Source organism: Balaenoptera ricei, chromosome 17 (assembly GCF_028023285.1).
Source record: "Balaenoptera ricei isolate mBalRic1 chromosome 17, mBalRic1.hap2, whole genome shotgun sequence".
Classification (NCBI taxonomy): Eukaryota; Metazoa; Chordata; class Mammalia; order Artiodactyla; family Balaenopteridae; genus Balaenoptera; species Balaenoptera ricei.
In genome coordinates, this window is record NC_082655.1 from 35,468,324 (window position 1) to 35,492,254 (window position 23,931).

The 23,931-nt window shown below is 40.5% G+C and overlaps 1 protein-coding gene across 3 annotated transcripts in view; it reads right to left on the bottom strand.

Moving 5' to 3' along the window:
• GRHL2 (grainyhead like transcription factor 2) overlaps positions 1 to 20,464 on the bottom strand; it is a 167,665-nt gene extending 147,201 nt beyond the window's left edge. For 2 of the 3 annotated variants that reach the window (XM_059902276.1, XM_059902275.1), the window contains exon 1: positions 20,061 to 20,353. In XM_059902276.1, the coding sequence (XP_059758259.1) occupies positions 20,061 to 20,080 (20 nt within the window). In that variant the 5' untranslated portion in view covers positions 20,081 to 20,353. Of the gene's footprint in view, positions 1 to 20,060 lie in introns of all 3 variants that reach the window. The other variant, XM_059902277.1, reaches the window with a different exon arrangement.
• Positions 20,465 to 23,931: the final 3,467 nt, after the last annotated feature.

The window sequence follows — 23,931 nt, forward strand, 5'->3', positions numbered from 1 at the left end:
AAGGGCGTCTACTCTCACACCTAGTAGTATTAGCTAACATTGTTCTACAGTGATAGGCTGATACACTTAGAGATGAGAAGGAAATAAAAGGTACAAAAACTGGTAGAGATGAATAAATAGCATTTGCACACAATATGACACCATGATTGATACCCAAGAGAATCAGCTGAACAACTATTACCAAAAAAAAAGGAAATAATGTAAGATGGCTGGATACAAAATAATATTTTAAAATAACTTTTCTAATTAAAAAAACTAGCTAAAACATATAAAAAAGAAAAGACCCCACTTAAAATAGTACCAAAAAGATAACCTACTTTTGAGTAAACAAATTTTTTCAATAAACTTAACAATAAAAGTGCAATATCTATATGAAGAAAATGTTTTAATGATACTGAGGAACATCAAAGATTTAAATAAATAGAGCAAAACATAGAACTCTGTTCTTAAATAGGAAGACACAATATTAATATATCAACTCTATACCAAAGTTACCCATAAAATTTAATGTATTCCCTCCCTTCCTCCCCACCCTCAAATCAGGATTTCTTGAGAATTACAGAAGCTGATTCTAAAGTTTATATTTAAAAAAAATGCAAAAATAACCAGGAAGATTCTTTAAAAGAAGAGTAATGAGATGGCACAGTGTTTTCAGATATTATTCAAACATTTTGTAAAGATAAATAAATAGGTAGTTAGCTACTCCTGAAGCATAAATAGGTAGATCAATGTAATGGAATAAAGACCTAAGAAATAGTCCCAAATATACACAGATATTTAATATGTGATAAAGGCTGAATTTTTAACAAGTGGGGGAAATATTATTATAGTATGAACAGTATTATTCAATAAACACTATGGGCAAAACAGGGGAGCTATCTAGAAAAACAATTAAGTAAGGATCCTACCTCATTTCTTCATCAAATAAATTCTAGGTGGATCAAAGTTTTCAATGGAAATGTGAAATGATAAGTCATAGAATGATAGAATAAAACTGGGGAGAAGTCAGTATTGGGATAGGGGTTGTTTGTAACTTTAGAACAGAGAAAGCCTTCCTAAGCAAGGCATAATATCTAGAAGCCATTTAATAAAACAGATGAATTTGGCTACCTAAATTTTAAAAACCTCTGCAGAGCAAAAACACAACATAGTCAAATGACAACAAACTGGTAGACAACAGGCTAACCTCTCAGTACAAACACAACTCTTAAAATTCATCAGGGAAAGACCAAGAACACCACATGATCCAGCAACTCCACTTCTGGGTGTATATCCAAAAGAATTGAAATCAGGATCCTGGAGAGATATCTGCACTCCCACGTCCACTGCAGCACTATTCACAACAGCCAAGATATGAAACAGCCCAAGCGTCCATTGACAGATGAACAGAGAAAGGAAATGTAGTATATATAAAATGTGGAATATTATTCGGCCTTAAAAAAAGAAGGAAATCCTCCTATTTTCAACAACATGGATGAACCTGGAGGACATTATGCTAAGTGAAAAAAGCCAGACTCAGAAAGACAAATACTGCATGACTCCACTTCTGTGAGGTATCTGAAGTAGTCAAACTCATTCACACAGGAGAGAATATAATAGTGGTTGCCAGCAACTGCAGGGAGAGCAAAATGGGGAGTTGTTATACATGGGTTTAAACTTTCAGTTATGTTAGATGAATAAGCTCTGGAGATCTGCTGTGCACTTCAAAATTTGTTAAGAAGGTAAATCTCATGTTATGTTCTTAACACACACACACACACACACACACACACACAAAGGGACACAAGGAAACTCTGAGATGTGCTGGATATGTCTATTATATTGATTGTGGTGATGGTATCACAGGTGTTTGCACATGTACAAACTCTTTGATTGGACACATTATTAAATACATGCAATTCTTTGTGTGTCAATTATACCTCAATAAAACCTTGTTTTTTAAAAGCCAACAACAAAATAGAAAAATAGGCAAAGAACATTAACAGTCCACAGTGGGGAAAAATATAACAGCTTTTAAATATGTGAAAAGAATTCAAGAAATGTAAATTATGAGACTAATTTTTTGTGTTAGCAAAAACTTTGAAGACTGATAAGATCCATTGATTGAGGGTAGGCAGAAATGAGCATATTCTAACGTTATTGATTGGCGTATAAATTAAAGTAGCATTTTTGGAGAACAATCTAAGATTTCAATATGCAAAACCTTTGCCCCAGAAGTTCCACTTCTATGAATTTATCCTTTAGTCACTCGTATGTTCATACTGCGGAATACTGTGCAACCAAAAAGGTGATTTGGTGTTATTGACATAGAACAGTCAAAATCATAAAACAATATATAAAATAATTTATTTGTGAAAATTTGGTAGATTCTCAAACACATACACATTCATATGGGATATAATGCCTAGAAACACATCTAGAAGGCTATCCAACAAACTGTCAAAATTCTGTTGAAAATGGTAGGAGATAAATATAAAAGGGGCGTTTATTTTTTTCTCCCTAAATTTATTTACAGTTTTTGTGTAATGAAATATTTTTTTAATATTTGTTCATTTGAATCCAGTAAATTCCACTTGTAGAAACTTATTCTAGGAAATAATCTAAAATCTTGAAAGATTTTATGTCTGAAGATTTTATAAAAGTATGATTTTATAATAGTGAAAACTATGGCAACAAACTACATGTAACCTAAATGTAAGTCAATGACAGTAAATCCACAGCACATAATGCTCTGCAGCTACTAAAAGATTTAGAAAAAATCATAAAATCATGGCCAAATATTTATGTTATAAAGTTAGGTTGGAAAAAAGAGAAAAATACGCAATATGACCAATTACTTAAAAACTTCCCTTCATCGGCATAGTGCTTTATAGGTTTCATGGGGAAGGCCATTATTTATAGCTTGCAAATGCTAGAATTCCTAATCAAATAATCCTTAATTTTACAGCTTCAAGAACATTTGAAAAAATAGAAGAAGGTGCAACACGTATCACGTGAAATCCTAGATAATCAAAGAATGTATTTAAAATAATGAGTTCAACCTTCTACTGGAATTAGATTTTTTTTTCTTTTAATCAGTAGCCAAACTAATTAAGCTGAATTTTCCTTTTCACGCCCTCTCTATTAGATCTGTACAGAAAAAAAAATTATATATCTAAAAGGTTAACTATAAGAGGAAGATAGAAGAAAACAGCCTGGATAATTCACAGACCAGATAATGAGTTCCTGATTAATGCAGCTGGCTCTAATGTCACCAACGCTTTTAAAATAAATTTCTAATTGTCCTAGATGTTTTAATGTTATATCTCAGTTTAGAAAAGTACCAAATTACTTCCACAAATTCCCAGTTTCCACAGATGTTACCTTTAACGCTACAAGCAACATACATATGACAGAGTACATAAACAGAAGTTTTCACCCGTAGCTCTAGAAAAGTTTTTAATATAAAGTCTAATTACAGAGCCCTGGAGATTTACCTTTGAAAAGTGACTCCACTTTAAATAGCCCTACTGTTTAGATAAACAACCAAACTGTTTCTTAACCACTAATAATAGACCAAAAAAAAAAAGGGGGGGTGGGGAATGGATGCAAGCCTAACCAAACCTGAGAAATGACAAATAGTGGAAGATCTTTTCAAATCAAAATAAAGCAGAAAATTGGAAGACTCACAGGATTTTGGACCTGCCTGCCTCCACTTTTCCCACAACTAATTACCTCAAGAATGAAAGGTAAATGTGCATTTTTAAAATAAATTACGTTTTTTTCTAATTATATTGTTTAAGGTTCTCAGACCTTAAACTAGTAGTCTGTCTAATCTTTGTGGTCTCCGCGCCTGGCATGGTGCCCGGCTCTGTGCCTGGCCTGTAGGCACTCAATAAATCATGAAGTGGAAGAGATTTGTATGTATGGTGACCACTCATCTGTTGTTTGGACGTATTCATCCTGAGCTTAGTCATCGCCAGTCAGCTTGGAGACATGGGCTCCCTATCCCTTGACTAAGTTCCCTGAACTTGTGGCCTTTGATTAAGGAGCCTGAGTGAAGGCCTAGATCACTGCTTTCATTGGCAAGGGATGGGAGCTGCGAATTAGAGACAGTTCTCAGACGCAATGACTTGTACCAAGAGAAGAGACCACGGCTGGGCCTTCTGCCGATAAACTCTTTTTACTAACGCTGAACTCTCTATAAAACCCCAAGAAGAGCTTTTAAAATATCAAAATACTACATATATACATTAAGAAAACAAAACAAAACATAAAGTTCTCCTGAGAAAATACAATTTGAGTAAATGGAAAGAAATGCAATTCAAAACAAGTTACCATTTCACCCTATCAAATTGGCAAAGACTAAAAAGAAGAACATAAACACACTACTATATATAAAATAGAAAACGAACAAGGACCTACTGTATAGCACAGGGAACTATACTCAATATTTTGTAATAACCTATAAGGGAAAAGAATCTGAAAAAAGTATATATATATCTATATATATATATCTGAGTATATAACTGAATATATATATAACTGAATATATATAAAACTGAATCACTTTGCTGCACACCTGAAACTAACACAACATTGTAAATCAACTATACTTCAATTTAAAAAAATAAATTAAAAAAAAGAGGATAGTAAGAATTGCTGGGGAAGGAAGGTGAAATCCTCCCTCAGATACATTGTTGGAACATTACTCAGCCATAAAAAGGCACAAGACTGGGTCATTTGTAGAGACGTGGATGGACCTAGATACTGTCATACAAAGTGAAGTAAGTCAGAAAGAGAAAAACAAACATCATATATTAACACATATATGTGGAATCTAGAAAAATGGTACAGATGAACCTGTTTGCAAGGCAAAAATAGAGACACAGATGTAGAGAGCAAACGTATGGACACCAAGGGGGGGAAGGGGGGTGCGATGAATTGGGAGATTGGGATTGACATATATACACTAATATGTATAAAACAGATGACTAATGAGAGAACCTGCTGTATAGCACAGGGAACTCTGCTTAGTGCTCTGTGGTGACCTAAATGGGAAGGAAATCCATAAAAGAGGGGATATATGTATACATATGGCTGATTCACTTTGCTGTACAGTAGAAACTAACACAACATTGTAAAACAACTATACCCCAATAAAAAGTTAAAATGAAATAGAATAAAATAAAATATAAATTAAAAAATAAAATTTAGAAAAAGAGGATAATATGTATTGCTGGGGAAGGAAGGTGAAATCCTCCCTCAGATACAGTGTTGAAGGGAGTGTTAATGAGGAGAGGAGTTTTGGATGGCAATTTGGAAACATGAACCAAATATCTTTAAAAAGAGGATGGCTTTTGATCAGGGATGTCTATTCATTGGAATGTATATCAAGGACAAAACTAAGAAGTGTGTAAAGATTTAGCTATAAGTCATTCAAATATTGACTTCAATAGTAAAAAACATGAAAAATTTAAATGTACAACAGGGAACTGGTTAAATTAATCTGGACATTTCCATTCAATGTAAAACTATGGGCCATTAAAAATATTTACCACCATGAAAAGCTATGATCAATATTAACTTAAAAAATAAGTTACTAGGGCTTCCCTGGTGGCGCAGTGGTTGAGAATCTGCCTGCCAATGCAGGGGACACGGGTTCGAGCCCTGGTCTGGGAAGATCCCACATGCCACGGAGCAACTAGGCCCGTGAGCCACAACTACTGAGCCTGCGCGTCTGGAGTCTGTGCTCTGCAACAAGAGAGGCCGCGATAATGAGAGGCCTGTGCACCGCGATGAAGAGTGGCCCCCACTTGCCGCAACTAGAGAAAGCCTTCGCACAGAAACGAAGACCCAACACAGCCATAAATAAATAAATAAATAAATAAAAGAATCTTAAAAAAAAAAAAAAAAAAAAAAGTTACTAAACAGTATATAAATTACTATCTCATCTCTGTATACATAGTATATTTATATGTACAGGCATAGAAAAAAGTAAAAAATATAGATGTCAGAGTGTTAGCAGTGTTACTATAACTTTGAGTGGTAGTTTTGAGAGTAGTTGTATTCTCTAATGTTTTTACAATTAAGTATGAATTAATCGTCTTAAAAGGGCCTTTTAAATAACCTTAAAAATAAGGCTAAAATAAAGGAAAAAATTTTAATGAGTTAAGTCCGCAAAGGTTGATCTCAAACTTTCCACATTTGAAAGTAATGAAAGTACTCTCACGCATAAGAACAATATATTTGACATCAAAAAGTCTAAAGCTCTGGGACTTCCCTGGTGGTGTAGTGGTTAAGAATCCGCCTGCCAATGCAAGGGACAAGGGTTCGAGCCCTGGCCCGGGAAGATCCCACGTGCCGCGAAGCAACTAAGCCCGTGTGCCACAGCTACTGAGCCTGCGCTCTAGAGCCCGCAAGCCACAACTACTGAAGCCCGCGCGCCTAGACCCCGTGCTCCACAACAAGAGAAGTCACCGCAATGAGAAGCCCGCGCACCGCAACGAAGAGTAGCCCCCACTCGCCACAACTAGAGAAAGCCCACGTGCAGCAATGAAGACCCAATGCAGCCAAAAATAAATAAATAAGTTTATATTTAAAAAATATTTTTTTAAAAATCTAAAGCTCTGAATATTTTTTAAATCATGAAACTAAATAACCAAGAACTTGAGGAAACTATAGCCAGAATTTTGACAAAACAGTTAATAATTTTAGGTGTGTAAAAAGCTCTCACAAATCAATAATAAAAATATCAGCATCCCAATTCAAAAAAAAAAGAAAAAGAGTGAAAATTAAGAACAGACCACTTCTAACCCATATGGTACATTTGTACAGATGTTGTAAGGTGCCCTTTTCCCCGGGCAGAGGCCAGAGGGAAGCATAGCTCAATCTCAACCCCAAGGTCCCCTCGTCCAGGACACAGCAAAATAACTGTATGTAGTAGCCAAGGCAAAAACAAGATCTTCGGTAAAAAAGAAACTTAAATGACGAATAAACATCTGAGACAATGCTTAACCTCATCAATTATCAGACTGCAATTTAAAACAAAAATATACTTTCTTTGCTGTTCAAATTGACCAAAAAATTATAAATCTCATAGACTGGTGACAAGATGTGAGAAAGACACTCTCAAACACTGCTGGGAGAAAACATAAATTTTTACAACCTATCTAGAAGTCATTTTCAAAGTATGAATCAAGAACCTAAAAATATTTATCTTTTGTTCTTATACTTCCAGAAACTTATTCTAAAGTAATAAGCAGACATACAAAGATTTATGTACAAGCATGATTTATAATAATGAAAAAGCAAAACAACCTAAACATAAAAAATAGGAGATGATAGATTTCGTCTTTAAATGCTATGTAGAAGTATACTTAAGAGACTACTAAAATGCCAATAATAAAGCACTAAGTAGAAAATGCAGAATGGCATGAATGATGTAAAAACGGGAGATTACAATTTGTACACTCTTTTATAACCACATTCATAACTGTAAGAAAATATATGAAGTGTTAGGGCCCTGGAATTATGAGTGACTTCTCTTCTATATACCTTTCTCTAGTTTCCAGTTTTTTCTCATGAGCTTATAGTATCTGCATAATCAGAAAAAAAGCCTCCCCAAGAAATGGTGCTTAAAAAAGAAAACACACTGCAAATGCAAAACTGCACCATAAAATAGTTGCAGCAAAAGTCAGCCTCCAGCATAGCACTGAAAACAGTGAGGTAGGTCATTCAGAAATGCTTCAAAACTGTGATTTATAAACTAATCCATCAAACAGTAAATACAATAAAAATCTCAGATTCATAAAAACATTTTCAATTTCTTCCATATTCCAGGAATATCTGGCACAACAACAACAAAATCTCAGAATATCATGTTCAATTTGGTTCACCTGGCCAACCGTAGGTTATGTTGCAAGAGAAAAACTCCCAACTTGTAATTAAATGTGCCCTGGGTATTGACCACATAGGTATTTTATTGTAAATTAGGAAGGATCAGGAACCCCAAAAAAGGATGTGGGTCTTTTAAATGAGGAAAAGAGAAGAGAAACAGGTACAACTGCCCGCCAATTCAACTTCAGGATACTAGGAGTGATAAATGAACTGTGTCCCAAGATTTGTGGGCAAACTCAAAAAGCAAATTTGTGGTTTCGCGTGGCTGAATATAAACCACACCTTTCAGGCTGTTTACTGAAATTGGATAAACACAGGATAAAAAGACAAACTGTAGCCCTTCCTAATCTCCTTCTCGCAAGCCCTACAAGGATATGTACCTTTATTTAGACTTTGAACGACCAAAAACGATAACGATTTTTGAAAATGTAAGGTACAGTATTTGAGATCTGATGAATTTCTGCACAATGAGAAGAAAAGTATGGGGGAGGGGAAGCCAGGTAGACGTGGGAGAGAAGGGGACAATTGCAAATTTCACTTTTGAATCCACAACCAAAAAGTATAATCACAAACTCTGTGTTGATTCCCACAACCTAACGTTGCTTTGGTTTTGCTCACATTAGCAAAGTTCATTTCCTTTTTGTTTAAACCTCGCCCCTCCCCCGTTTTTTCCCTGACATATTTTTGGCAACTTAAGTGATTCTGGGAGGCCACGTTCTCCCTCCAAGTTCATATCGTGTACTTTTTGTTCCCTGGTGGATGCTCCTTGGATAGGTTGATAAGTAAATAACTTCACATTTGCGACAAAGCTTCCATTAAAGACGCCTGCAGGAAATCCAGTGATAAAATCTCACACAGCTTAACTAAAAGACTCCAGCTCGCGTCTAGCATGATCTATGTACCAGCTTGTAGAAGCAGGTAGATGACTCACACGCTTGGCCCTCCAGGGAAAAGCAAGTCTATGTTATGGAAAAAATAAATTGTTGTTAAAAAAAAAAAAACAACTCAACCGTGCCTACAACTACTTTTTGTTTTTAAAGGAGGTCATATTCCGGGCTCTCCCTATTCCTGAAAAAAGATTAAATACAACTGGACCCACCACCGAGTCGTTCCCAAGAGCACCCACTCAGGTGAGGTCTGAGATGGCATGGAAGGCAGCCCCGCCTCCAGAGAATTTTCTCTAAGGGAAACTGCGCAGGCGCATGCAGCCTACTGAGTGGATGAAAAGGTTTCTCTTCTGCTTAGTCACCACCACCGCTCCCCCCGCCCCCTCACCCCCCACGCCCCCAGCTGCAAGTTATACAAAGGCTGGAAACTCCCACACCTATGTGTACTATTTTGAAAAACAGGTGGACTTGATAATTGGTCAAATCCAAAGAGACAGGGTTGTTGAGACACTAACCCAAAAGTGTACAGGTGAGTGAGGCATAGTGCAGAAGACACACGTGGCATACCAGCCGTGAAGAGCGGAGTGGCATCAGGAGGGAGGGAACAGATGAATTCTACCAGGAACAAGCAAGCAGGCAGGCTTTCCCATTTTATTTCGGCTATGTGTGTGTTATTTTTAAATATCTCCATGGCCAAATGACTATTTTTTTTTAAATAACCTTAAAATTTTTCTAATGACAAGAACAGTACAAGCTCACTTCAGCAAACTAGAATACAGAGAAGAACAAATAAGAGACAAAAGCATCTATAATTTCTCCATGCAGAGAGCAAACCACTGTTAACCTATTGTGGTTTTATTATCATAGTTTCTTATTTATTTTCTATGCCTGTAAACCTTCTAACATAATACACCATGAACATTTTTCCTGTCATTAAATATTTTTCCATAATCTGAATTATAATGCTTGCCCCTGAACTGTGATTTACTAAACCAGTCCTCTGTACCTGGGCACTTAGAACTTTCCTGACTTTTCACTTTAAAAAATATTCCTACAATTAATATCCTTGATTACTTCCTTAAGATAAAGCCCTAAAACTGGAATTCAGGTGTCAGAAAGTAGGCCCATTTCAACCAGTTTTGCTAAACTGTCTTCCAGAAAGTTTGGAATAATGTATAATCCTCCTAGAAATGTATTTTACCCAAACCCAGTTTTTTTAATCTTGGCCAATTTGACAGGGAAACCTTGAGCTTCCCTGTTCTGTAATCTGTATTTCTTGGATTATTAATAAACTGAATATTATTTTATATGTATATTAATCACTTGTAGCTTTTGTGAACTGTCTACTCATGTTTGTGGACCGTATTTCTATTGAGACGTTTGTCCTTTTTAAAAATGTTTTCAAAACTATGTAAGATAGACAGTTTTAAAAGTAGCCACCACGATTCCAAAGCAGCTAAAAACCGTGGTCTGCACAGGAAGCATAAATGTACTTAAAGGCTCTTCTAACCTAACAAAATCCTCCACTTGAGAACCTTCCAGGGGCTTCAATCCATTTTGTCCTGGTACCAATACTGGCTTCAGAGAAAATGGACTTCAGAGACTTCTAAATCTTATAACACAATAGGATACCAGAGAAGGAGATTTTATTCCTGACCTACATGAATAGTCATTTGTGTGCCCTGAAGTGAAATCATATATTGTCTTTTTTTTAAACTTTTTATTTTATATTGGAGTATAGCCGATTAACAATGTTGTAATAGTTTCAGGTGCAGAGCAAAGCGACTCAGCCATACATATACGTGTATCTATTCTCCCCCAAACTCCCTTCCCATCCAGGCTGCCACATAACATTGAGCAGGGTTCCCTGTATATATTGTCTTATAATCGAAGTGAAAATGCAGGTGCTATTCTTATTCTTATATTATTTAATACCTTTTCTGAACACTTATGAAACCATTGGCTTGGCAATATTGGTTGACGGTAGGTGTCCCTGAATTATGTTTTATTAAGAGGAGGAGGAATCTGGAAGTGGGGCATGGGAGGGGAAGGAAGAAGGAAGGAGGAGAAGGGGGAGGAGGAGGGGAGAGAGAGGAGGAGGGGAGAGAGGAGAGGAGGAGAAGAGGAAAAGGCAGGAAGAGGAAAGAGAAGGCCCATTTGCTGCTGTTTTCATTTTACTAAATTTTATTCAATGTTCCATCCATTCCAATACTGCCTCTCTTTCACTCTACGAGCCTGTGCAGAGTAAACCACTTCCTGGGTGCTGTTCTGGAAGGGGGTTCTCAGAGTACCTGCCAGCCCTTTTTATCTGATTTTCTTGTACCTTTATCTACCAGCCCAGTGAGGCTGTGAGGGGGTCCACTAAGTAAACCATTGATCTTAGCGCCTAGATGCCCTTCTGAATTCCGTGTGGCCCTCCGAATTCCTCCCGCCTGCCAGAAGTCTGTTTCTTTGTCATCTTAAACCACTTTTTATTTTGCTAAAATAAAATGATTTGAGGGAGGCCTGGAGGAGAAGCAGGTCCCTCTGTGCCCTGTACCCTCCTATCTTGTTGACATCATCCTTCTGTGAGCCGCCACCAGCCCAGACCCCACTGGAAGGGAGAACACGAGACTCACAGAATGCTGGAGCAGGTGATTATCCTCAGAGATCATTTAGTTCAACTTCATTTTACAGGTGAAAAATAACGAAAGACAAACCCTCTGATCTTATGTTAATTATCTTATTGGCAATACAGGAAAGAGGCAAAAGCTACCTTTGTTCCTTGCTGCTTTGAAAAGTTAGATCCAAGAAGTACAGAAAGCAGTTATTTTCTGAGGCTCACTGAACTGAGAACTAAAACCAATGATTTGGGGCGAGTGTGGGAAGGAAAGGCCACTTTAACTCACAGTAATGCTGTCGGAATCTTAACCACGTATTTCATATACTCATGTTCATATTTTAAGAAGCAAATAGGCAATGCCTCCCCTGTTCTCAATCTCCCTACCAAAAAAACGGAGTATATTTTTTTAATTAATCAAAACCTCAGATTTTCAATTCATACAACGCCAGTATGCAACACACAAGAAAGAATGTAAGGCACTTTTTTCCTCAAATCAAACTTTTAGCTCCAAATCCTACTCTTGGTTACTCACAGACTCTGTATGATCTGTAAGGCTCGTCCTAGATCTAGGATTCAAGGCATCAAGTTAAAATCAGAATCAATCCGCCAGGAGGACAAACAGCACACGTCATCCTCTCAAGAGCCCAGCTCTGCAGCCGGAGCACGGCAGATCTCGTACTACTGAGAAAAGGCTGGCAACTCAACAGTGGCTAAAGCATAGTTTCTCCCTGCTCCTTTTTTCTTCCTCTCTTTTCTCCATTCTTCTCCCCTTCACTTCAACCTTTCCCCCTTTTCTAAAACCCCGATCTAAATTCAGAAGCCTTAAAAAAGAGACTCTGGCCCTGGGGTGTTTGTTATACGCGTACATTCAGCATTTGGACGAAAGGCTGGCGCCAAAATAAAAAGAAGCAACAGGCGAATCTTGCTTCCCTTTCTGCTCTGGGGGGTGTCTGCATTCACACTTGTAAAGGAAGCATTTCCTTGGGAGTGAATGTGAAGTCAGATCACTTTAAAAATGCTCCCCACAAAGTTCATTGCCCTGTTCATTACAAAGTAAAATAAGGCTCTTCATCGCCACAGGCAGCGATTGCTTTCCACTGAATGCCCATTCAAATGCTCGGTCAATCTCCATAACCCCGACAGATTCTCGAAATGTACATCGAAATCCCCTGAAATGTATCAGCTTTTTAAGTACTTTCCACAGAGCCCTAAAAATGTGTGCTTGGTGGGCATTTTATATAGCAAATCAAAATGTGCTGTTTTTAAAAATAATATTACTTTAATCCTGCTACTCACCAGAACACATCAAGCTAAAACACTTAATTCTCTTCCCAGTATAAATGGGGGTGGGAGTTGGGGGTAGATCCCAGAAGAAGTACTTCCTTGCTTCTATCCCACTTCCCCCATTATAACCCAGTCCTTTCTACCACAGACCATTAAAAGACTTACAGCATAAAATGTAATTTTCTGGTGATGGAGGATGGATGGATGGATGGATGGATGGATGGATAAATAAAATGGAACCAAGGAGCCAGGACTTCTCTAATGGATGGAAATACGCAGGGCAGGTGGAGTGAATCTGAATTTCGGAGGCTTCAATTTGAAGACCTGTGAAGCTGTCTGAGGGACTCCCAGGTGTATGTTGTTGTTACTAAGCAACCCACTCATCCTCCTGGGCCAAAGCAGAAATTCCTATTCAGCCTGTTGCTGCTCGCTAAGGAATTTTTCCTGGACGAGTTTGCCAATCACTACCCTGTTTCAGCTTAGACCTCACTTTTTATAATTGAGCAGGAATCCTTGAACACCTTTTGAAAAGGAAGAGAGTGCCTGCACCCCAAAATGAATACCAGGGATCATGAGTGAGGACTAATTTAGGACAAGGCTTGCCTTATACTAAGAAGAACTTAAAAGTAAACATTTTCCAAGGTTAAACTCAGTTGACTTGAGTTAGATAAGGTGCCATCCCTTGCTGCCATCATCTTAACTCTTGGCTCAGGTAACAAGAATGGGTTACTGCTGTTATAAATGCTAAGAGAACACAGCAAAGTTCACTGACTAAAAGAACACCTAAAATCAGATTCATATTGATACCTCTGCATGGAGGAAGTGCACGTGTCAATTCCTATCAAGTAATATGGGAGGGAAAAAAATCAGCAAAGTGGCATCAGGAGACAGACCAAGGAGGGAAAGAAGGGAGGGAGGGAGGGAAAGAGGGGAAAAAAATGTTGTTTCAGACTAAGGACGAAATAAGAGGGAAAATACAATTTAACCAAATTGTTTATTTTTTAACCCGAAATGTATGTCTGGTTGTATCAAAGTCACAGAGAGGAACCAAAGCATTTGCTTGAGTTACCTAAGTCTTTAAAAAAAAACTAGATTTAATAACCTAACATCAAAATAATAATCTTGTTTAAATTATCTATAGATTTCAAACAAATACTTCTTGGGGTTCTTGGGTGGTGGTGTTGTATAAATGTTTCTATGTATGTTTGACTTACTTGGCCATATGTATAAATGCTCTGTTTGACTTTGCAGAGTATAGTAGAAATTGCTGGATACAGCTCTTCATCACTGCTCCAGCACTTACTTTTTTTTTTTTTAACATCTTTTTTGGAGTATAATTGCCTTACAATGGTGTGTTAGTTTCTGCTTTATAACAAAGTGAATCAGTTATACATATACATATGTTCCCATATCTCTTCCCCCTTGCGTCTCCCTCCCTCCCACCCCTCTAGGTGGTCACAAAGCACCGAGCTGATCTCCCTGTGCTATGCGGCTGCTTCCCACTAGCTATCTATTTTACATTTGGTAGTGTATATATGTCCATGCCACTCTCTTACTTCATCCCAGCTTACCCTTCCCCCTCCCCGTGTCCTCAAGTCTATTCTCTATGTCTGCGTCTTTATTCCTGTCCTGCCCCTAGGTTCTTCAGAACCATTTTTTTTTTTTTAGATTCCATATATATGTGTTAGCATATGGTATTTGTTTTTCTCTTTCTGACTTACTTCACTCTGTATGACAGACTCTAGGTCCATCCACCTCACTACTTTTAATCCTCCTTAAATCAGATGGCCCTGGGTCCATTTGGGTGGCCTAGTCTCTGCGGTTGGTTTAAAACAGGACCTAATTACAGATCAACAGAAAGCCTAGTACCATCTTGTTAGGGTAATACTTAAAGCTACCATTAGCCCTAGAAATGAGACTGCAACCATCATCCCATTAAATATTTCACCAAGGACCAGCATCAGATTGTACAGATCAGAACTCGTTATCTTTGACTTTGTGCTACAAAATAGAATCTAAATTCAATGAAATAACTGTGCCCAGAAAAATGAACATGAATTTTATCTTCTAATGTAAAACTATGGAAGGACAAGGTTGGCCTTCTAACTCCAACCCAGCTCCCTAGTGAGTGGGATCCAGCCTAAAATCTGAGTTTGACCTTTTAACTTTGGGCCTGGCAGAAGGCCACATGGGTGACATCACTCCAAATCAGGTGTTTAGCAGCTCTGGAAATATATGACTTGTCAAAAGGATCCCATTCTTCCAGAAGGGACAGTTCAGCAACACATTGAAAGTAAACAATATTGAGAGAAGGCCTAAGAACTCTTAAACCCTAGTTAAAATATCAGAAGCTGCTCATCCAGAAGTAGCATAATGAACATAAAACCCACAGGTTTCATTTCACTTATATGCTGGATATACACCTGAGAAGGTATATATAAATTGAATTTATTATGTAAAGTACTCACTTAAAGCATTATTTTGCTAAGTAACCCAATGCAGATGCCCGGCCCCTCTCCGGAGAATCTGATTCCATAGCTCTGGGGTGGGGCACAGGGAGTGTAGTTTTACCAAGTGCCTCAGGTGATATATTTTTGTAATCAGATGAGTGTGTTGCAGTGACTTAAAGAATGCCTATGGACATTCCTATTACTAAGCACATACATAATTATCTTCAACCTTTTTTTTCAATCAGTCCAGACTTCTATATTGTTGTCTAGCATTTTCTTATTTTTCAGGTAAGTTAATTTTGCCTGTATATTAGTTTATTTCACTGAAGATGCAAAACTAACCAAAGCACACTGTTTGCAATGTCTCACTTCCAAACACAGTGGCCCAGTCTGTTTTCTGATGGATACAAGTTTGCAGAAATTGAATGCGGATGAGAGAAAAAAAGAGCAAACTGGAGGCTAATTTAGGGTTGAGATAGCTAGGAAGGGTGGCAGGCTAAATTAAGAGGTTTAGACAGGTATGAGTGTCAGAGCAAACACCATGTTGGTCCCTCTTCTTCAGTTCTAATTCCCAGGGGTCATCCAGTATGTGTGCATTTTTTTCATCTCTAAATTAAGAAGTGTGCAAGATTTAATCCATTGTAGGGAAGAGAACGCTGGACTCTAGCCATTAAACTGGTGATACCTGGGGAAAGAAACAAGACTGACACTATTAGCTGATTCTTTATTTACTCCCCTCTTGACTGCCAGGACCATTTATAAGTATAATGTTGTCTGGTTTTGAGTGTACGAGTATCTGGACTATTAAGTAGAGAATTGATTATCTTAGTTTACTTAATGGGACCGCTGTCACTCTAAGTCTCTGATTCACCCACACTGGGCTCCTTTCTGATCCTAGAATATGCTAAGTACTCTCCCACCTCAGGGTCTTTGCACTTGCTCATCCATCTGCCTGTAACACTCTTATCCCAAGTATCTTCAGTGCTTGATCTCACTTCAGGTTTCTGCTCAAAGGTCATCTCATCAGAGAGGCCATCCCTGACCACCTTATATAAAATAATTCCCCGTTATTCTCAATCCCATTAGCCTGCTTTGCTTTCCTTTGTAGCATTTATCATCATCTAACTTGTTATGTATTTCCTTCTTTACTGATTTACTGTTTCCTGGCACTACAATGGTAGCACCACAATGGCAGGGAGTTTGTTCTATTTGCTAATGAATCTCAATGCCAGGATCAATGCTCAGTATATAGTGGCACTCAAGATTTATTTGTTGAATAAATGAGTGGGTATTTTTATTGCTTTGAGGAAGATATGATTAACTCAGTACTGGTGATCTTAAAAGATAATATAGGGAACTCCCTGGTGGTCCAATGGTTAGGACTCCATGCTTTTTCACTGCTGTGGCCCGGGTTCAATCCCTGGTTGGGGAACTAAGATCCCGCAAGCTGTGTGGCGTGGCCAAAAGAAAAAAAAATTATATAGCTACATGGAAACATATCCATTTATAAAACTAAAGAGTAGAAAGATTAATTAAAATATTTCATCCCATTACTTGAAATGCTACCCACATGAGGTATCTATAACTTTGGACATTTTCCTTTCTAGAATAATGGCTGGACTCCTTAAGATAAAACACACAGAATGACTAAAGGTAATTGTCCTAAGGCAAAAGCGGGATGGGTTGGGAGAAGGGGGATTTATGTAATATCTGTTCCTGTTTCATCTTCCGCTAGAGTGTAAGTCCCTTGAGGACATGGCCCACTTTATACGCCTTTTTCTTCTCCTATAATACCTATCTGAATGTGTTGCAAATGGTAGGTAATCAGAAAACACATATAGGTAATGAAAAACACCTGTGAGTTTCAAATAAATCATATATATATATATTCTGAATATTTTGGCAGTAAAATAAGAGTTTCTAAATCTATCATTGGGCTGCTAGAATACACATGCTTGTTGACAAAGATCATAAATCTTCATAAAATGTTAGAAAGGGGGAGTAGAAAAATTCTAAATATGTACAAAGACAAACTGTCCTAAAAATACTTTGTTTTAAATAGCGATAGCATCAACATTGCAGAACATAAAAAGCAGATCGTGTCAATCTGAAAAGTTCACAACTATAAAAAAGATGATGGTACTTCAGTCCAGACTTGCTAACTGGAATTATCTTCGTATGCTATCCAAAAGCTTGCCTACACTTTGATGGGTTTATAGAAAAAAAAAGTCCTTTGTGTATTCTTTTAGGTTAGTTCCAGAAAATACAGACAAGCCTCCTACAGGGATTTACCAAAAAGTTGATAAAGTTCAAGCTCCAGGACTCCCATTTGCTCTGGCAGGAAGCTCCAGAAACAGTCTCACATGTTCTTTTTTTTTTTTTTTTAGAGCCCTCACCCCTACTCCACCTAACACAATTGCATAAGCTTCAAGCTCATAAAACCTGGGCCCACCCCTGCCAGCCAGCCATTAAGAAAACTAGGCTAGAATCTGCAAAAATGATCCAAAAATCATTTATTAATTTCAAGCATTTCTCCATAGTCTAAGCAAAGAGACGTAAATGGGGTTCAACAGTCTCTTTGGGGTATTGTTAGTATTACTTTTCCCAGGAAACAAGATGAAGTCTTGGAAACCATCACTAGATAAAAGTTACTTTCATTAAATGTAAGTATACATAGCCCTAGATAGTTATTACCCATAAAAATTAGGTAATGTATCGCAGTGAACTAGATTGCTAGTGTTCCGAACTTATTTTCTTTCTTTAAATTTATTTTTAATGGAAGTATAATTCACATTCAAATATTATTTTCAAGTGTACAACATAGTGATTTGATGTCTATATAGGTCACGAAACGATCCGCAAAATAAATCTAGTTACAATCCGTCACCAAAGTTAACACAATATTGACTATATTAGAACTTATTTTCAATACTAAATAAATTATCTTCATTGGTGCTAAGTACAATCGGTTAAAATAAAAGCCAATCCGTTTTCATTCTAAATTCGAGTCCCGTTGTATCACAAAACGAAGTGGTGCAACCGAATGTTAATCGTGTGATTTAATTAAGGAATTACAATAAGACCTATCCAATATTCACTAGATTTGCAACCATTTTTGACACGAAGATCAAAACAAAAAAACCGTGCTGCCATCTCGGCTTTTGGCTACTGAAGTTTTCAAACTCGAGTAGTGAGTTCTTAAAGGCTACAGAGAGAATTTGGGGTGGGAGCGGGGGTACACTCAAGCAATCCCACACTTTCCCAGTCCCACCCCTGCTCCCGACCTCGCCCCGTGTTTGTATTGTAACTAGGTCCTCCCCTCCGGTGTGTAGCTCGCACTTAATTTTTCATTAGTGGGCAAAGTGGTACTAGTATCTGGTAGTTTTTCTTAAGTATGATAGCCTGTGACGTTAGCTACACCTACCCTACCCGGGGTTTAACTTTGAGGATGGTCCCCTCCATCCCTGGACAGGTCCACAAGGCATTCCCGCTGCCCCCCTCAGGGTCCCTCGGTTTGGGACGGGTCCCAGGCCACTTCTCCAGGAGAGGCGCCGGCAGCACCCCCCCCCCCCCCGCGGAAACGCCCTGAGGAAGGTCTCCCTGGGGTGGCCGCACCGCCGGGGTAAAGCGACCAGGAAAAGCGGAAAGGTGGCCTCCACGCACTCCCGATAGGACGCAGCCCGTTCCCAGCCCAGGACGCGCCCCCCTGGAGGGGGAAGGCAGCGTCGCCACCGAATCGCGGGCAGGGCCGCGGGACCCACCTCCGGCCCCCGCTCGCTCCCGCCCTCCGCCCCACCTCCCCCTGGCAGCACAAAGCCGGCCGGGAGGCGGGGGCCAGGCCTGCTGGGCGGCCGCCTGGACGAGACGGGACCCCGGCCCGGCGCCCCGCGGCTCAGGCTGCCGAGCCCCGGCGCGTCTAGAGTTCCCGTCCCGGACGGGGCGCACGCGCCCCCAGGCTGGCCTTAGGAGGCGCGGGAAGCCGGGCTCCCCGCCTTTTCAGGCGAGAGTCGCCTAGGGAGGCCCCCGCGCACTCGCTCCGTCCCGCTAGCCACGCCCGAGGTGGCGGCCTCCGGAGCGGGGCGCCTGGGCCGGCCGGGCCTCGGAGGGCGGCGAGCTCGCGGGGCCGCGGAGGCTGTCCGGGCGGGGCTGACTCGATAAGTTGCAGGCGCCCCGTAGCGCCTGACCGTGGCGCAAACTCGGGCCTCAAATCAATCCCCCTCGTTCCCGAAAGGTCCAGTCCTCCCGCACCTGCGTAAGATGGCCAAGCCATTCGGGGGCGGGCGGGAGGGGGCGGGGGCACGGCGGTGGGGGCGGCCCCCGCGGCCCCCTCGGCCCCCGATACCCGGGCCGCCCGGCGCCTCGCCTCCCGTCGGGGGCGCACACGCGGGCGCGCACACGCACACCATCCGGCCCAGTGCGGGAAGATGGCCGTTTCTGCTTCAGGATAAAGGCTCTTTGTTGCGCTCGCACAATAGCCGCCAAGACCCGCTTTTCTAGCAGGCCCTTTGGGCTAATCGAAGGAACTCAGCTGAATTTCCAAATGGCCCTAAGAGCCTGAAGCGGTGGGAGCAACTAAAAGAGAGGGAGAATAACAGGCCTCCCGCCCTCTTCTACCAAAACCTCTGCCAATATACAAGGATTCGTCCTGGGAGACCGGGGCTGAGATCATTCGTAAGGGAGGAAGGAAAGAGGAAAACCTACTTTTACTATCAAGGCCCAAAGGGGGTATTAAACATTCATATTCTTGCAGGGTGTCTCCCCTTAACCAGGGTAGAAACATAATCTGGAAAAGTCTGGATACACCAAAAAGAAAAAGAAAAAAGAAAGAAGAAAAAAAAAAAACCAACAATAGCAACCTAAAAAAAAAAAAAAAAAAACCAAAAACCAAAAAACATAACAAACCAGTTGCCATCAGCCCAAAGTGGTAGTAGCAGCAGCCGGCGCGTGTGATCCACTTACTTGTCCGACTCTTGTGACATGTTTGATCCAATGAACTCGCTCCCCTTTTCCTGGAGCCTCAGCCTCTGGTGAAACTGGACTTTCAAGTCTGTGCAGGTGAAGGTGTGTGAGAGCGCCCGAGATGGCAGAACAAGAGCTACAGGTAATTCTGCTTTTCCGTCCCCCCTCACCACTCTCGCTCGCTCGCCCGCTCGCGCCCTCACCTAGCCGGAAAGGTGGGATAAGGGGGGGCCCCCCTCACATGGGGCCCGAGCTCGGAGGCGGCCGGGCGGCGCGGAGTCCTCCCGGATCGTGGCAGTGGGTAGCCACGGAGCACAAAGTGGCGGACTTGGGCGGCCACAGGTAACTTTCTCGCAAGGAGCTGAATTCTTTCACTAAAGGGTACAAGCCCGAGGGACGAGCTGCGCGGTGATTGGCTGCGGGGCTCCCTCAGGTGAGCTGCCATTGGCAGAGGCGCGCTCAGGTAAGGCCCTTCTCCAAGTGCAGGTAACTCACTCCGAAGTTTACCTGAGAGCGGCGGCGGCACGCTTGCAGCTCTGCGGCAGCCCGTGGGAGCTGAGGGTCAGTGCTTCGAGTAGACTTCATGCTACGTTTCCCTTCTTCCCGGAGGCCGGCCTGGGAAGGGGGGTTGGGGGTTTGGCGGGGGGGTGGGGGGGATTGAGGGAGAGAAGTTAACAGGAAAAAAAGCAACACCTGCAACCACTAGGGATTGTGGGTCAAACGGAAGGACTAAGGAGAGCTGAACTCGGGGATCCCAAGCCAACCGGAATCAAATGCACCGCACCACCACAAGGCTTTTAATACTCACATTAAGAGGACTGTTTGACAGTGTCGGAAGAGTACGGGACTAAAGTGTACGTTGTGCTCAGAGGAGGAGAAAAACACAAAGATCGCCGAGTCTGTTACGTAATTGCATTTTTAACATACTTATCCACAACAAACACTTTTCGTGTCCCGATGTGTAACAGATACGATAGATTACTAGATTTACAAATAGGTGAGCATCCTTTCATGACCTAGACGGATAGGGAGTGGCGTGGTTTTGATGGGCTGAAGAAATGTGGTCGAACAGACGCTAATATGGCTCAGGCACACCTCTTCCATCTTAACTCGGCAGCCTGGGATTCCAGAGCTGCAAACCACTGAATCCCTCCCATAAACCTGTTGTCATTTGACGTTTCCAGGCAAGCGTCAACATTTACATTGTAATTCAATAGAAGCAGCGATTACAAAGGAGATTTATCCTTCCAGCTTAATATGGTTGCCAAGTAAACAATTCAGAATGAAACTGACTTTTTTGCAGTTTTGTTTCTCCTGGTTGGGAACAACGAATTTGCAAACGTGTAATTTATAACCACTACTTCCAACGAGTATCTGTGGAAGTTCCGACAGGAATCTAGCCCATGCATATGAATTGTAGAAATAAAGAGGGCATGGAAAGCTTATCATGATTTATTTCGAATTAATACTACATTGACAGAGATGAAACAACTTCTATTTTAACCTGTATGGATCATAATGAAAATTACATTATGAGACAAGGTTTGGCTGTTCTGTGTTTCATTCTCAACAAATGAATTTCAAAATTTTTTCTCACTTTTTAAAGACAGTATAAGCACACACGCTTACTTTTTAAAGATAATACAATACTTCAAGATAATGCAGTACCCACCTCTCCTCTGCCTTCTTAACCTCCTGTCTAGAGGCTACCAAATTCCACTTTTAGCTATCTATTCTGTCATTACCTTCCTATTTCTAAATAATTTACACAGCTATCCCTTGATTTATCTATTTAGATGATGTGCTTTGTCCACCTGTTGCCTTAGATAAGGACTTAACTCTATCAAACCCCATCTAGTTTCATCTTCCACCATTCATCCAATATATCTCTTTCACAGTTTAGGGATAGCAAGTAGTCAGTGACTGTGCAAATACTAGTCACAATAGAGCAACTATGGTTGTTTTCTTTCTTATAAAAACCTTTTATCTGTTTACTCAGTTTGTGATGTTTCCAACCTGATATTTTTTCTACAACGTGTCTATCAAATAACTGTCACATTTATTTTCCAAATGATCAAACAATCAATCCCATTCCCCCCCCGCACCCCCCCCCCACCGGAAACATCCCTCCAAAGTCCACTGTCCTTCTCTTCCAATGGAGATAATTTCCTCTCTGGACCTGCTACTCAGTGGTCATCCTGGGACATCTCCAGAGTAAGAACCACATTTCTCTGTCCTGTGCCTTTTATCTTTGTTTGCTGCTTCATTTTCCATGGCATATGTTCCAGTAATAGCCCAAGAATGGGTACAGAAGGTAAAATTTTAAATGTCTTTATTCAACTCTTACTTTTTAAAGAGTTTGACCAAGTGTAGAATTCTAAGTTGAAATATTTCATTCATAAGTTCATAAAAATTGCTCTTTTATCTTCTAGCATCCAATGTTGCCATTGAGAATTCGGATGTCATCTTGATTCCCATTCCTTTGTGATCTGGAATTTTTCTTTCTAAAAACGTATAGAATAATCTCTTTATTTCTAATATTCTGAAATTTCATGATTATGTGCCTTGGTTACCTAATATTCTGAAATTTCATCATGTTGGAGGCTTTCATCAAATGTTTGCAAACCTTTGACTCTCCCTTCTTACTTAAGAATGAGGTCATAAAACCCCACTGGAAACTACATATAGGGGTGGGAGGGAGTGTGCTTGCTTATTGGTGGGCTCGCTGTGTGGTGATCAAATAAAAAGTTCACCTTTCCTTAGGAAGATCCCCCAAATATCAGAAACTAGAGGTCTTTTCTTCTGGGCTCTTAAGCATCTCAAGAGAAGTATCTGCTATCTCTTGCCTGAGGGAAAACTCACCTGGCTGCCAGTATTCTCAAAGCAGTTCAGGAGAAGGGATCCAGATGGGTCTCTGCTCGGTATGCAGTTTCTCCTTCTTTCTTTCCTGTAGGTGCCTTACTCCTGCCCTTCTTTCTGCCTGATGCACAAGCCTCTCTCCTGTTTTTCCTGCTGGAGTTGTAATCACCTGGCTCCAAGAAGTGGCACAGGGCACCTGAGCTGAGGATCTAACAACTCCAAATACCCACATTCACTCAGCTCTCGGCCTGTCACCTCTCCCTCACTTCTGGGATCCTGAGACCTCTCATCAACATCTCTCTCTCTCATGATCTCTGGCATCTCCAAGACCCAGGCCTATCTGGTGTTTTATAGAATAATCTCTTGGGCTGTTTCTGTACTGACCTCTAGGATGACATTAGAGTAGCTTCCGATGTTCTGTTAAACCAGTTTCCAGGGTTTCCCTGGTGGCACAGTGGTTAAGAATCTGCCTGCTAATGCAGGGGACACGGGTTCGAGCCGTGGTCCGGGAAGATCCCACATGCCGCGGAGCAACTAAGCCTGTGCACCACAACTACTGAGCCTGCTCTCTAGAGCCCACACGCCACAACTACTGAAGCCCATGTGCCACAACTACTGAAGGCTGCGTGCCTAGAACCTGTGCTCTGCAACAAGAGAAGCCACCACAATGAGAAGCCCGCGCACCGCAACAAAGAGTAACCCCGCTCGCCTCAACCAGAGAAAGCCTGCACGCAGCAACGAAGACCCAACCCAGCCAAAAATAAATAAATAAATTAATTAATTAATTAAAAAAAACCCAAAACAAAACAGTTTCCACTCTTCCATCCAGACCATCTTCCAGAAATGTGTTGAAATATATCCTTTGCAGATGACCCCACCTCCATCCTCTTTGTCCCTGTGGATTTATCCTTTTATATTCCTTTACTGTCCTTTTCAGGAGACAATGAACATAAACAAGTATGGGCCAATCTGCCATCTTTAATGGGAAGCCATTTCCAAAACTATCCAAAAG